The following is a 15,375-nucleotide window of genomic DNA, read 5'->3' as shown; positions in this document are numbered from 1 at the left end:
CACACACACACACACACACACACACACACACACACACACACACACGTTGGTTTTTTTGAGACAAGGTCTCTCTGTGTAGCCCTGGCTGTCCTAAACTCGCTTTGTAGACCAGGCTGGCCTCGAACTTACAGAGATCCACCTGCCTCTGCCTCCCAAGTGCTGGGATTAAAGGCGGGCACCACCATGCCTGGCTATTAATTCAATATTAAATATGAAAGAAATCTGAGATGTTTCTGACCATGATTTCCTATGTTGCATTGCTAGTACAGAAACAGACCATTTTAGTTATGGAAAACAAACATTTTTACTGTTTTCCTATTGACATTCTTCAGCATATAGTAAGTTAGTATATCTTTGGATTGTGTTATGTACTGTAAAGTCTCAGTTTTCAAAAACTGCTCTTAAAGCACTGAGCAGTGGTGCAATGGATGTGTCTGACCATGGATCAAAAGATTCTAAAAATTGTTCTTTGAGGGGCTGAGAAGATGAATAAACCTGACAAGTGTTTGCCTTGAAAGCATTTTGACCTGATTTCAGATTTCCAGTACCCATGTAAAACTTGGTGGTGACACGTCTATAATCCCACTTCTAAGGATGGCAGATAGCAATTGAGCCCCCTAAATCTTACTTTCCAGCCAGACTAGCCTACTTGATGAGCTTCAGGTTCAGTGAGAAACTCAGTCTCAAAAAATAAAGTGGCCAGCAATCCATGAAGACTCCTAATGTCAAAATGTGGTCTCCACGTGTACTTTAACACATGTGTACGCACACCCACATGAATACATGTGTACAACACACACATACATAAGTCTATCTGAATGATTGACTTGAATAGTATAGAAAATCAGCAATGAATTTTGATGTAGGATTAAGGTAGAATTCCTAAAATTTTTTAAAATCGCGCCCTGAACATACATCCAACATTTTTAGTATATATTTATACAAAGTGGCAATCTCAGCATAGATAAATACACACACACACACACACACACACACACACACAGAGAGAGAGAGAGAGAGAGAGAGAGAGAGAGAGAGAGAGAGAGAGAGAGAGAGAGACAAAGACAGACAGAGAGAGACAGAGAGAGAGAAAGAGAGAGAGAGAGAGAGAGAGAGAGAGAGAGAGAGAGAGAGAGAGAGAGAGAGACAGAGAGAGAGACAGAGACAGAGAGACAGAGACAGAGAGACAGAGACAGAGAGACAGAGACAGAGAGAGAGAGAAGGCTCAGCAGTTAAGAGCACTTGCTGCACTTGCAGAGGACCCAGGCTCAGTTCCCAACACCCAAATTAGGTGGCTCACAGCCACTTGATTTGTTTGTTACATATGTTAACTCTAGTTGTAGGGGATCCAGTGCCTCTCCAGGCCTCCACAGGCACATGCATGAAGATGGTGCACTGACATACACACATACACATATTGAAAACTCTAAAAATACTGAAGATATTTTATATCCTTTAAAAATATTCACCCAAGATTTGATTCTTATGTAAAAATAAGTATATCCCATTTCATTAACATGCAGATTTTCATCTTTAATAAATGGTAAAAACATGTATACCAAAGATTTGTTTATAATAATTGTCTATAATATTTATTATCAATAAATACCTATTTTGTATACATATATACAAATATACATATGCCAAGAATCAAATCAAATTTCTTGGGTGCAAAGGGGTCATGCAAGGAAATGAGTGAGCAGCCCTGATCTAGCAAGGCTTCAAACTCTCAAAGCCCACACCCAGGGGTATACTCCTTCCAATAAGGCTACACCTATCACCTGCCCAAACAGCACCACCAACTGGGGCCCAGTGTTCAAATGCCTAAGCCAGTGGGGAACATTTCTCATACCATGGCTCTTTACAGAAAACATTCACTGACTTCTTACTTAGAGCATTACTATTGCACTAGAAAATTCTCTCATGCCCTTTTCAGTGAATTTCCAGGCCCTACGCCTGGTAATGACTGATCTATTCTCTGTAGCTAGAGAAGTTTACCTGTCTCAGGATTTCATATAAATGGCTCCTATACACCCTTTTTTGTCTAGCTTCTGTCTCTCAAATGCCTGTGAAATAGACCCATGTTACTGCATGCATCAGCAATTGTTTGCTGTTTTTATTGGATGGGATTCTGTTATTTAAACAAAGCAAGGTTGTTTATCAAAAAGAAACCCTGATCTAGAACATGTTCCAACTTCGTATTTTAGGAAATTGAAATAATCCTCATTTCTTGGTATCTACAGCTCTCTGAAGCTCCTTCCCATCATGAGTTAAAGCTTAGCCTTATACCCAATGGAATTGTATGTACGTAAAAGAGTATGAGTTCTGAGACTAGGTTATACAAGACAATATGACTTCCACCTTGCTCTCTTGGATTTATCACTCTGGGAGAAGCCAATCACCCCAACATGAGGGCACTCAAGCAGATTATGGAGAGGCTCACCAGTGAGGCTCCAGAAGTCGTCTTCTCATTTCTATCACCAAGCAGATCCTTCAGTCCAAGCATTTGGATGAGTAGAACCAAGTCTGACATTTTGACTGCAGTCTCCCAAAAGACATTCAGATAGAGTAACTCCACAAAAGCTGTTTCTAAATTCCTGGCCCAGAAGAACTGTGAGATAGCAAGTGTTTATGGTTTTAAGAAAATATCTTTGGGCATGATTAGTTTTATAGTACAATGACATGACAGATACTGAGCTTGAGCTGGGGTATATACCATGGCATGATAATTGTAGTTATTACCATAGGCTCTCAAGTGGGACAATTTGATTTTGCATCTTGACTTGGTCACTAATAACTTGCAATCTCGGGCAAGTTTCTTAACATCTTTAATTCTTAGTTTATTTTTTAAAAATAGAGATGATATAAATGTTCTATAAAATTGTTCTGACTATGAAATAATATATACTAAGTGATTAGAAGGAAATCTGGCTCGTAGTAGGAAATCATACCAAGCTACTAGTGCTTGCTTCTGGTGCAACATTGGGGGGGAGGTACAGAAATCAGCATTTAAACTACACAATAGCCTTATGCCTACATATGTACCTAGATATCTTCAAATAATCATATAATTTCACAAATTCTACTAGTGAGGGCTTGGTTCTCTTTAGATATGGCAAGACTATAGGATGTGATATCAGCTAGGAGGTAGGTGAGAATCAGAAGATTAGATGGGACCCATGTCCTAATGATTGCATGTCCATTAAAGTGTTGTGACAATGAATGCACTTCATTTTTGCTACCTCTAAGCATCCTGCTTATTGAAAGCCCTGTGTTTAAGTCCACTATTTCCTTGGTCCTTTAGAATTGCTTAATGTGGAATTGAAGGTAGATTAATTGACAGACAGATGCTGCAAGGTGCTTTATAAAGAATATTGAAGTATATTCTCCAGAAAGTGATTGTTTCACAAAAATTTACAATGAGATTTAGAAAGTTTGTTGAGACAGATGAAGTTAAGTCATGAACAAACTTCCAAGAGTTTGCAAAATTGAAAGATGCTTAAAAAGCACCTACTTACGTTTTAAGATGGTCTCTCTGCCTTCGAGGCCCAACCCAGGAGACACCTAAGAACAATGCTCTGTGAAGTCTTCATGGGTAAACAAAAGTATCCTTAACCACTAAGCCCACAGTCTCCTGGAATCCCATCACTCAGTGAGACTTGGGACTAATGCATGTATGGCCTCAGTCTGCTCTTAGTGAGGTATTTGTGAATGCTTTTTTTCTTGTAGTGGACTGGGCAGGTTTGCTGAAGGGTTGGTAATAGAAAGCATGGAATGATTATTAGGGCCAATCTGCTTTGCGTGAAGGTGTGAGTGGAGAGTTGGCTGAAACCTACTTGGCTGTGAGCTAGAAGGTGACCATTAAGATTCTGGAACACAAGAGTGATTGACAGGAAGTCAGGGTCAGTCTCACTAATCTGTCTTGATGCTCCCAATCTCACTTGTCCCTGCTTTAAAATGTCAGTTGTCTTTTACTTTTGTAGGCTGCAACTTCAAATTAAAAACCTTTTAACTCAGCAACTCTTCTACTTCTAGGAATATACTCTAAAGACAGTCGGAGAATTGAAAGAAAATTATTAGCTAGAAGACAGGTGTGCATCTCCGTGTTCAATGCTGCAGCTTGAATCTAGAGCCTCAGACAGCCAAGGAAGTGCATTTTCACTAAGCTGTATCCACAGTCCTGTTTTCTTATTTCAATTTATGCTTCCACCTTCAGCAGACACATGTGTTGATGAGTTTGTATCTTATATTGGAATATATTAAGAAAAAAGCTCTGAGTTTTGTTTCAGTATAACTTATATGGGTGGAATTATGGTCATGTGTTCACTGATGAATTCATTATCAAATAAACAGATATATGTTTAGTAAAATATACAGGCACTTATTAATATATATTTACTTAATATATTCACAGGACTAGGCTGAGCATCACTGATGCTAGTTTGATGGTTTACTGCCTAGGACAGCAATTGTTTATATGAAAGGACCATGTAGAACTTCATACTGGGAGGAGGTGGGGATTAGTGTTTTCTTTATTTCAGATTTTGAACTTCTCAAAGTGTGTTTATTAGGGACTAGTAACATCATCACTACTTGTGACAAATGGGAACTGTTTGCTCCCCTCCCTTTTTTTTTTAACTAAATAATGAACTCTGGTGGTTTATATTAGCACCTTGGATCTTAGTAAGATTTTAATCACCGAATGTCTGTGTCTTTGAAAGATGCCAAATGTTGAGAGCTATTGAGCCATAAATTGCTGCCAATACACACAAAAAGGTCAGACTTAGTGGGTAAAAGTAGTGCTTTTAATTTCTTATAATTTTCCTGGACCCATTCCAGTTTTATTACTGAAAAATACTGCACTCCAAGCTTCTCTTTAGTCATGGGAAAATGGGGATGGTTGAAAACTCTGGTAAAGGGGAAAGTTGGCATAAAGATAATTATGGCAGAAATCGAATCAAATGGTCATCAAAGAAAGCTGTAAGATGGAGGGGTAGATTTCAGAAGCCACTTTCTGCTTGTCTGCTCTAGGCTGGTAGATCTGGTGGCAGGAGGTTACCTGCAGGAAGCCAGCAGATGGCTAAGACATCTTGCTAAATCCCTTGACAGGAATCACAGCTGTTAGAATGTGATACTTTCTGGAAATGGGAAGGTTGGCATGCACCAAACTATTGCAAGATGCCAACTTGAATAAAAAGTCACCATTAATCTTAGCAGGAATGACAATGAAATCCTTTTATAACAGCAACGAAAAAGACATAACAAAAAGTTTTTATAATTGTAATCATTTTCATGTTCCAACTGATGACCCCCTAATTTCTAGAAGAATGCTATTTAGGTTATCCAGCAACCAGAAGTAGTCCGGAATACTCAGTCTCTTTAGCATTCATCCTGGGGTTTTCAAAGGCAGTTACAATTAAATATATATTCATCCTTTAGTATAATCATATTTTAGGTCATATAAAGGTCAATCTTGGAAACTATAGTCTGAAGAAAGTTTAAATAAAAACATGTGTCACAAATGCCTGATATTGAGAGTGGAAGTACTGAGAGTACTGAGTGGAAGAAACCAGGAGGGTGATCAATTCTTTACTGTTTGCATGGCCAAGTTATAAGTGTACATCAGAGAAATTACATTTTGATAGATTTGGATAGGGTCATTGGTCAAGGTTTTAATTTTCATTTGGGGTTAAGATTAGTTATTCTGATATAAGCTGGTGGGTCTCAATAACCTGAATGGTTGGTTGAAACTCAGAAGTCTACTCCCAGCAAGTTTGGGATGGAGGTTCAATGTTTGCATCTCTAACAAGTGCCTAAAGGATGTTGATGTTGCTGGTCTGTAGACTACACTTTGAGAACAAGTTAATAACATTTCCTGTCTCAATGACCAATTGATTTTTATAAGCCATATCTTCTACCCATTAGTATAGATGTTTATCTAAATAAGCCACTTCTCCAAATTCCTCTGCATGTCTTCTTTGAATCCTGTATTTCTTTTCCTCATTAAGCTAAAAAAATTGCTTTAGAGAGGCAGACTAGATCCCCCTTTTGCAGGATACAATTATTGAGTAACATTCTTTATTATTCTCTAGACTGTAGGTATTTTGATGATGTATGGTATTTGTACATTCAGAACTTACCCATGTGGCTTGGAATATCACAGAGTCTCAGTAAATATTAGTGGCCATTAGTCCCATCATCATGACCAAACCCAATGATTGTGATAGTTTTAAGAGGTACTTAAGTATACCAACAATTCTGAATTGAAGATCATAAGCTATATACGTTTAGTGAGTTTTTGAGCTAGAAGCTATGGCACAAGATAAAAGAAACATGTAAACAGAATGCAACTATAAGTGAAAACTATAAAAAGCATAACTTCTTTATTGGGATGATTGATCAGCAATAACTTTGAAGTGTGGATTTATATGTGGATTTATCTGGTAATATGAGAATAGCACCTAAGACTTTTGAAAATAACTGTCATAATATGCACTAGAATAAAGCTTTATTAATACATCAATAACTCCATGCAAAACCAAAACAATAGGATTATTATTTGGAAAAAAAGAATACTACAATAGAACATCATGTAGACATCATTAGTCCTTTAGCAACAAATATTACCAATATCCACACATTGAAAAATACCCAAAGATCCATATACTTAAACATTGGGGGAAAGAAAGCAATTATATCGCATATGCAAACATTTCCTTCACTGCTTGACTGTGTACACCATTCTACATATTCTCAAGCCCATTGGATTCTCCTTCAGAATTTTCCCTATTACCTTTTATGTGAGACTGAACTTTGCATCTGTTTGTGTTCTTTCTACCTTAGAGGTATCTGGAAGTATCCTAGCTAAGTAATTTAATAACACTAATTCCTTCACCAAAGTCAAAAGGGACACTGAATGAAATGGTTGTGAATTTAGATAAGTTGGAGTTATCCTGCTTTGTGCTGAGAAATTTTGGTAAAATTTGACAGGAATAAAGGAAAAAGTTAAGTATGCTTAACTATTTTGTCCAGTAAGACTAAACACAGACATACTCAAAGATTTCTGAAAAAGGAATAACATTATATCAATCTGAAAAATAAAACTTCTGAATAAGAGAAACCTTTGGAAAGTAGTGTTTCCAAAATATTTGCTATATGATAATGCCCTTAAATTGTATTCTTAGGGCTATGTGACTTAAAATATATATTGTAGTTAAAGGGAAACAACAGAGAATGTAGGGAAAAGAGATTGATGATAGGTCATTACTTGCAGGTCAAGAGTTTTTGCCTAGTTTTGTCTAATTTTCTATCTTCAGTTTGTACCACAGACATTAGAAAGGACAATATACTTTGGTGGGTAGGTAGAGAGTATCCAGGAGAGACAGTGTGGTAGGCTTATTTACAGCTAGGCAGGATTTCCCAGTTTGTTTATATTTGCATATTGCATACATGCTGACCATATGTGTGTTCATTTTTAATATGTCTGGATTGATGTCTAGTGTCTTTACTGGTTCTTCTCTGCCTTATTTTCTAAAATAGTGTCTCTCACTGATCAGACAGACTGTGGCAATGGAGTCCTAAAGATCCTCTTGTTTCTGTCTTGCTGCACTGGGATTACAGGCACATGCCATTACACCTTGCAGTTCACATGGGTACTTAAGTCTTCATGCTTGTATGGAAAGCATTTTATCTACTGACTGGCCCATCTTCACAGTTTTCATACTGCAGTTTGATGGACCATGTGTTGGCTTCAAATTATAGAGTTCTGCCATCATAGCAAGAGCAAGGAACCAACACACCTCTCATCTAGAAAGGAAATTAAAGTCGAACTTGAATAATGGAACATATTCCAGATTTGGCACTGAGGGGATACTTTAAGAAGTAATTCACTGGTAGTAACACCATGTACTATTTTAGATTTTTGCTAACAAAAATGCTTTACAGCTAACAGGTAAGGCTTTAATCCCAGTCACCTTTTAAAGGATCATATGTTATGGATTCTATTCACTCAACGTATTTTCCAGACATTCTATCTCTGAGGATATTACAGTGAAAAAAAATAGTAAAACCAAATATAATAAAAAATCCCTCTATTCTGCCGGGCTTGATGGTTTCCCTTTGGAGCTCCTGACCCCTCTGAGTCCTTCCATCCTCCAACTCTTCCATACAACTTGTAGTACTTTGCCCAGAGTCCAGAGTCTCAGCATTTGTCCTGATTCCCCACTGGGTGGAGTTTCTCAGAGGACATCTATGTTGGACTAATCCACTTATAAGTGAGTATATACCATGTGTGTCTTTCTGGGTCTGGGTTAACTCACTCAGGATGATCTTTTCTAGTTCTATCCATTTGCCTGCAACTTTCAATATTTCCTTTTTTTTTTAATAGCTGAAAAGTATTCCATTGTGTAAACACACCGCAGTTTTTTTATGTACAAACTGATACACCAACCAAGGACATTCTAAGCAGAGAACCTAGACTCCCTGTTCAGATGTAGCTGATAGGCACCTCATTCTCCACGTTGGCAGGGCGAGGAGAGTGGGACTGCCTCTGACATGAACTCTGGTGCCCATGATTTGGTCACTGCTCTTTGGCAAGTGGTCTTATGGGCATACAGAGGAAGGGCATGCAGGCTATCCTGATGAGACCTGATAGGCTGAGGTCAGACCCTGTTAGAGGTCTAGGAGAGGGGAATAGGGCAGAAGAGGGAGGGAGTGTGGGACCTGGAAGATAAGAGCAAGGAGATGAGAATTGGGATGTAATGTAAATAAATTATAATAAATAAAAATTTTAAGAAAATCCCTCTATTAAGCCATAAATTTGAAAGGAGTGTTATATGAGCAAGAAAGGGTATATTAATGGGTTGTAAAGAAGGAAAGGGAAGGGTGAACTGGTGTAATTATAATCTCAAAAAACCAAAAGAAATAATTAAGCCCCCTTTTATTATGGAATTTGTAATTCCTGTGGCAAGATTGCTTATTCAAATGGAGAGCACCTGCATATTACAGTGAGTTGCAAAGCAAGGAATCAGGGAGAATAATACTAACCCTTTTAAAAACACTAGGGCAGTAGCTCTCAACCTGTGGGTCATGATCCTTTTGGGGCCCTGCATATTCTGCATATCAGATATTTATATTATGAGTCATAACAGCAAAATTACAGTTATGAGGTAGCAATGAAAATAAATTTATGGTTGGGGGGTCACCACAATATGAGGAACTGTTAAAAGGTCACAGCATTAGGAAGGTTGAGTAACATTGTACTAGGGGACAAAATGACATTTGAACAAATGCCTGAAATAAGGGCTGCAGATAGTGGGAGAAAAATAGATCAAAGTTGGGCAGAAATGGATGGAGACAGGGGAAAATTATTACTATTTGATATGTCTTTATACTGTGTGAATTTGTTAGTACTGAGTATATACTTTTTGTTTCATAATGTGTGAGTGAAGGGATAATTGATTAATTCTATTTTCTTCTTTATATGTGTCTGTACTTTAAAAATCTAATCAGTGTCATTTTATAATAAGAAAGTAGATACTGAAACTTGGAAATATTGAGACATTTAACTTCTGGAAAACTGTAGCTATGGCCAGGCTATGATTTCATGACTATAGAAATCAGATAGTTGAACTTGAGCTAATCACCCACTAAATGTAATAGGTTCTTTGGCAATGATGCTAGCAATGGGAGCTGTCTTCATTCTACAGTCAGCATTTCTCTGAGCTCCAATTAAGTTAGTCAGTATTCACTGATAGGAGAGTTATAATGAGAAAGCTCTGTCTAAATGAAATGTTGACCCAGATAGAAAACTAAAAGAAGGTCCCTGTGGCTTTCCTGGGTGCAAATTAGAAAAAGAGAAATTATTACAATAAACAAAAAGGTGATTACAGCATAGAGATGCTAGTATTTTATTTTGTTACAATTGTAGTCATTGAAATTCTATAACTACAAGGCTTACTTTCTTGCTTGAAATAGGCCTGGCATTTGTTAGTGTTAGCAATACAAGAGAGAGCAAAACAACACAATTTGAGCTTAGTTAACTGGTTTTGGAAGGCGTTTTAGAAGAATTTTCAGTAAAACAGCCACTTCTAAAACAACTAGCTTTTCTGACAAAAATTGATTTACCTTTGATTAATCAAAATGTAATTCATTAATCTTTAAAGCTCTTTTTTACCACCTACCACCCAGAACCCCATTTTTTCCAAAAGGTGATTACTACAATTTTATGTATTTGACAGATACTTACTTTGAGTATATAAGAGAGTTATTATAATAATATTTATATATTTATGTTTACACCTCACTTTATTTCAACAAGAGCTCATGGAACTTTTTTTTACATGCTAGAATTTTAAAACTGACCTTTTACATTTTCATTTGCTACATGGCAGTCTTCATTGTGGTCTTAGTTATATGCAGTGAAATCCAGAGTGTGCTTGGACAAGCTCTTGAGCAGTGGTTCTTATGATGTGGTGCCTATACAACACACACAGTGGTAGAGATGGACTTGTGAAGCCCAATTCCAAGCTAACTAGTAAGTAGAGTGATCCTAAAAGTGATGCTTAGTAAACTGCAGTTAAACAAGATCTGATTCTTATATGTGACAACAGTTGAGACCAACTGGCATTTGTATGCACAGCTCTGGTATACCACGACAGGAATATATAAGCATCACTTTACTATACAAAATTTGTAATAAAACCCACAGAGTTTACAGGGAAATGAGGATGGAGCATACAACAATCAAAAACTTATGACTAGGGGCCTGGAAGAGGGCTTGGTGATTAAAAGCAAATCTTGCTCTTGAAATACCTGGTTTCAGTTGCCATCACCCACATTGGGCTGCTTAAAACAATATGAAGCTACACCTACAGGTGGATCCAATGTGTCTGCTCTCTGAGGGCACCTGCACACACATGCACATACCTACCCCTCCCCATATGCACATGGTTAAAACTAGAAATAAATAAGAAAAACTTATCATTGACATATTTCCAACAAAAGGGGTGGGGTAATCAAAAGATAGCACAGTTTTTATGTGTTAAAATGGGCAAATGTACAAATACCATGGTAAAAACAGCACTTTTCCTTGGAAAGAACTGATGTTGCTGTGGCATTTAGTGTTCAGGAAGGTGCCCCTTATAAGTTATTGTGTGGTGGTGGTGGTGGGAGTTATCTGAAGTTGAAATTTTGACATCAGATGTGGTAGGTGTGGCTTATAAAGAACAAATTAATTCAAAGTAGTTGGTCATGCTGAGGTATATGCATATGAGAAACTTGTGTACTCACATGTGGCTCAGTATAGGTGGTTTCTGCTTTGCTTACCACCAAAGGGGCGGGTACATAAGCAAAAGATGCAAAATTGGAGCTTTGTCCCAGAGTTTTCCCATTATATCTATTGTGTTGGAAGAAAATTGTCTTTTTTTTAAATATACTAGAACACAATCTGTTCCAGTAGAATTATACATATGTGCATGCATATATCCATATATATATATATTACACAAAAATTCCATGGGCTGTACCAAATGTCATGTTTCTGCCAAGTTTATTATCTCTTAGACCTTTTCTCATATCATCACTCAGAGATTTAGTCCTTTAAAAAATGCTTGCAATAACTCTCCCTCCTACCTACTTCTTACAAAACCATTAATGTTTGCCATGCCAATAGTTAAATCCCGCATCCCCACTCCTCTCTCTCTCTTTCTCTATTACCATAAATATACAGATAAAAGAAGGCTTTAAAAGTCTGGAACAAGTGATGAATGGTTCTGCAATGGGGAGACAGTGAAATAAAACGAGTTTGTGAGAAAACATAACAGACACCTATTAAAAAGAGAGAGAAAAAGAATTCCCTTTCCATTTATTTATTTCTCACTTCCACCTTTGCTAATACAACTTATCCACTTTATGAGATAAGATATTGAATTGACCTTGTTGGGATTTCCATCTATCACTCTTGCTAGTTGACATCTCCAAAAATGCAGCTTACACTGTTAATCCATTCACTTCAGCAAAACATGCCTAAGGGCATCAGATTCTTCAGTTTATCACTATTGGGTTTCAAGGCCCTGACAAGCTGAGAAGATATAGCTGATCAGGGTGATGTGATGGCTTCAGCACTGGAGTCTGGGGCCCCTAAAAGAGCAAAAGCTGCAGCATGGAGGCTTATGCAAGTGTCAGATGTTTTTCAGTGATGAGGTTGGCAGTAGACATAACTGCTTCCAGCTGGGCACATTACCAGGCAGTGAAGCCATAATGATTGAATAATTAAATCACATTGGCTTATGATCATTGTTCTTATTAGAAAATATCATTGCTTTGGGGTGATTCATTGTGTGAAATGGAAGTTTCATATAAACACTGATTTGCATTCATATGTAATATGTATTTGCATATATATCTAAATCAGAATGGCTTATGAAAATCAAATCACCAAAAAAGGATGGACTATCAATGTGAAGATGCCAAAGATATTTAAGGAAATGTAGAAATTAGAAAGATTAAAGTAACATTGCCTCTCGAAATTCAATCATATTAGATATGTTTTCCTTTGTTTGAAAGCAGCAGGGAGAGATAAGCATTAACTGGATCCATCTCTGTCTTGCAATTAGGTTTTTGTACCTTGAAATCTCAGACTGATATTATTAGTAAAAGACAGACTATAAGAGCATTATGAAATGAGCACTTCACCTCTAAATTCAAGACTTGCTTTCCTGTCTTAGTTTCCCCTCGAAGTGTCCTGACATGGAGGGGAGATAGAAAATTGAGCAGAGAGCAAAGGAACATTTTAATTCATAAAAGAACATTCAGTCTCATGGGGCCTAGAGCAGCTGCTCTCAGGCAGACAAGGGCATTGCAGGTCTCTTTCCCTTTCTCCCTCTCCCATCCTCTCTCCCCTTCAGCTTCGAATTTCCAGCTGTAATGACTGTTAAGGACAACTCTCAGGATCAGTACAGGGTATAAAATTTAGTGGTGACCTGCTATCCTTCCTCTGAGTGCCACCAGGTACCAAGAAGAGACTTGATACCCTATGAGCATATACAGGGGCAGGAAATCCCCCATAGGAACAGTCATAGGGGAGGGGAATAAGGGAAAAATGGGAGGGATGGAACAATAGGAGGAACCAAGGGATGGGAAAACCATTGAGATGTAACAAGAATAAATTAATAAAAAATAATATATATATATATATATAATAAAATAAATTAGTGGTGACTTGGAAGAGCAAAGTCAAGTGATTTTTGTATTCACTTATATCAAAGGCCAGATAACTAATTCATAGAGTTCAGTGAAGATGCAAGGCCTCTTGTGTAGGAAGAACAAATGCCCTCACAAATGCTAAAATGTAAAGCACCATCTCTTTTGACTTATCAACAATGTTTCTTATTTACCATTTACTGCTGCTATTACAAAAATTAAAATTTCATGTCACTAGCATGAGTTTTCCTTTCATCTTTTATGCCATAGTGCAAGTCTTAAATGTTAATAAAACCACTTTAACTTGTATATAGAATTTCTAAGATGACACCCTTTGTATTTTGTAGCACACACACATATTTAGATGTTCCTCTCCAACCATATAGAAATGTTGCGCAGAAATAATTCAGTGACTTTTATACTACTGCAGATACTACTACTACTACTACTACTACTACTACTACTACTACTACTACTACTACTACTACTACTACTACTACGTTTACTTCTTTTTTTGCAGCGCTAGTGCTGGCCTCCAAAACACTATGCAATTGCTGTCCCGCTCAACTGTATCCAAGCCTTTTACTTCTTAATCATTTATCTACCAACACTCTTTACCCAATGTAAGCAAATCCTAGTTAACAGGGGAAAACGTGGCCTCTTGGGCTATCCAAATCTAGAATGGTTGAGTTCAGAGTCACATGAAACTATGATAGCTGAGCTGTAACTTGCTAGACTCCCCCATGTGTAAACCAGCTGTAATTCTGTACTTCTTGGGCAGGATAAGTATCAGGCTTGCAAAGGACACCTAGGAACAGCTAACATGTGTATCCTCTGCATCTACTCTTTTCACACGTGTTTTCTGACTTCCTTTGTACACACATATAAACTACAAGTTGAAAGATTAAATTACAAAGAAGTGCAAAGTAATAACAGTAAACTATCACACCAAATGTGTAACTATTCTTTATGTGTGGCATGTGTAGCTGCAACAGTGGGTGCTTAAGAAACTGAGACTGATGTGCATCTGGGAACTTGCTGGCTATCCTGCAGCATTAGGGGCATAGTGTAGAAGGGGCCCACTTCACAGGAGGCTGGACACTACCAATAGCATATCTGTACACACTGTCCTTGGAATACTTCCGTGCACTCATTTCAAACTCAGGTGGATAAACATCTGGAAGCTTTGGCTACAGCTAGAACCAGAGTCTGGATACTGATCATCTCCAGATCCTTAACATTGTTTCCGTTTGCTTGCTATCTCTTCAGGATTTCCTGCTGGAGAGCTGCAGAAGCCTTTCTTTTGGGGAACAGAATATCCTCGGTGAGTAAATTCGAAAAGAAACCAGTCCTTGACTAGTTAGCAAAGAGGGACTTGCTGCTTTGGCCACAGACAGAATATATAGTACGTCCTCGTTAAAGTTTTAAGTGTTGGGAAGGGACACCATGATCATGGCATCTCTTATAAAGGAAAACATGTAATTGGGGCTGCCTTACAGTTCAGAGGTTTAGTTCATTGTCATCATGGTACTGGAGTGGTAGCTGAGAGAGTTCTAGGGAATAAATGATCTCCTTATCTTTTCTGACTTTTAGCGGGGGGAGGGGCAACATTTCTTTCTCTGTAGCCTCCTTTCCCCATCTTAAAAATGTCAGAGTATCATTTCCTTTGCCATCTCATTTTTACCACTTCTGTTTTTAAAGACACTTGTAGTTATTTTGAGCCCACCCAGATAATTCAGGGTCATCTTTTTTCTTTTAAGGTCACCTGGTTAGCAACCTTAACTCCATATTCAACCTGAATTCCTCTTCAGCATGTAACACAACACATTTGCAGATTCCAAGAATTAGCATTGGGGCATCCTGTGGAAACCATTATTCTACTTGCCACATGTATGCTACAAAGCTAACTTGTTATCATGGGCATTTGAAAATCAAAACATGCTTCCAGACAAGGGAGCTGGATTATTTATCCTCTCTGTCACATTCCATCAGTGGTTTAGGGGTTGCTCACATGGAGCATTCCTTAGCAGTGCCCAGCCTATGAGAAGGAATCTCTGATGGCTGGAGAAACTCCTTAGGCAACTAGTTTTAAGTTGGCACACAGAAGCAATGCAATCAGTGCACTGAAACATGCTGCTGTACACTGAGGGAACAAAGGCAGGCATCAAAAGACTC

The 15,375-nt window shown here is 37.8% G+C and overlaps 1 protein-coding gene across 1 annotated transcript in view; it reads left to right on the top strand.

Moving 5' to 3' along the window:
* The window catches only part of PHEX (phosphate regulating endopeptidase X-linked), a 222,484-nt gene that overhangs the window by 181,689 nt on the left and 25,420 nt on the right, over positions 1-15,375 (top strand). The window contains exon 21 of the mRNA XM_084791126.1: positions 14,470-14,524. Coding sequence (XP_084647252.1) covers positions 14,470-14,524 — 55 coding nt within the window. The remainder of the gene's footprint in view (positions 1-14,469; positions 14,525-15,375) is intronic.

Source organism: Acomys minous (genome assembly GCF_964271855.1).
Source record: "Acomys minous genome assembly, chromosome: 7".
In the NCBI taxonomy this organism is placed as follows: domain Eukaryota; kingdom Metazoa; phylum Chordata; class Mammalia; order Rodentia; family Muridae; genus Acomys; species Acomys minous.
Note: the sequence above shows the minus strand (reverse complement) of the source record. Positions and strands in the feature narration are given on the sequence as shown.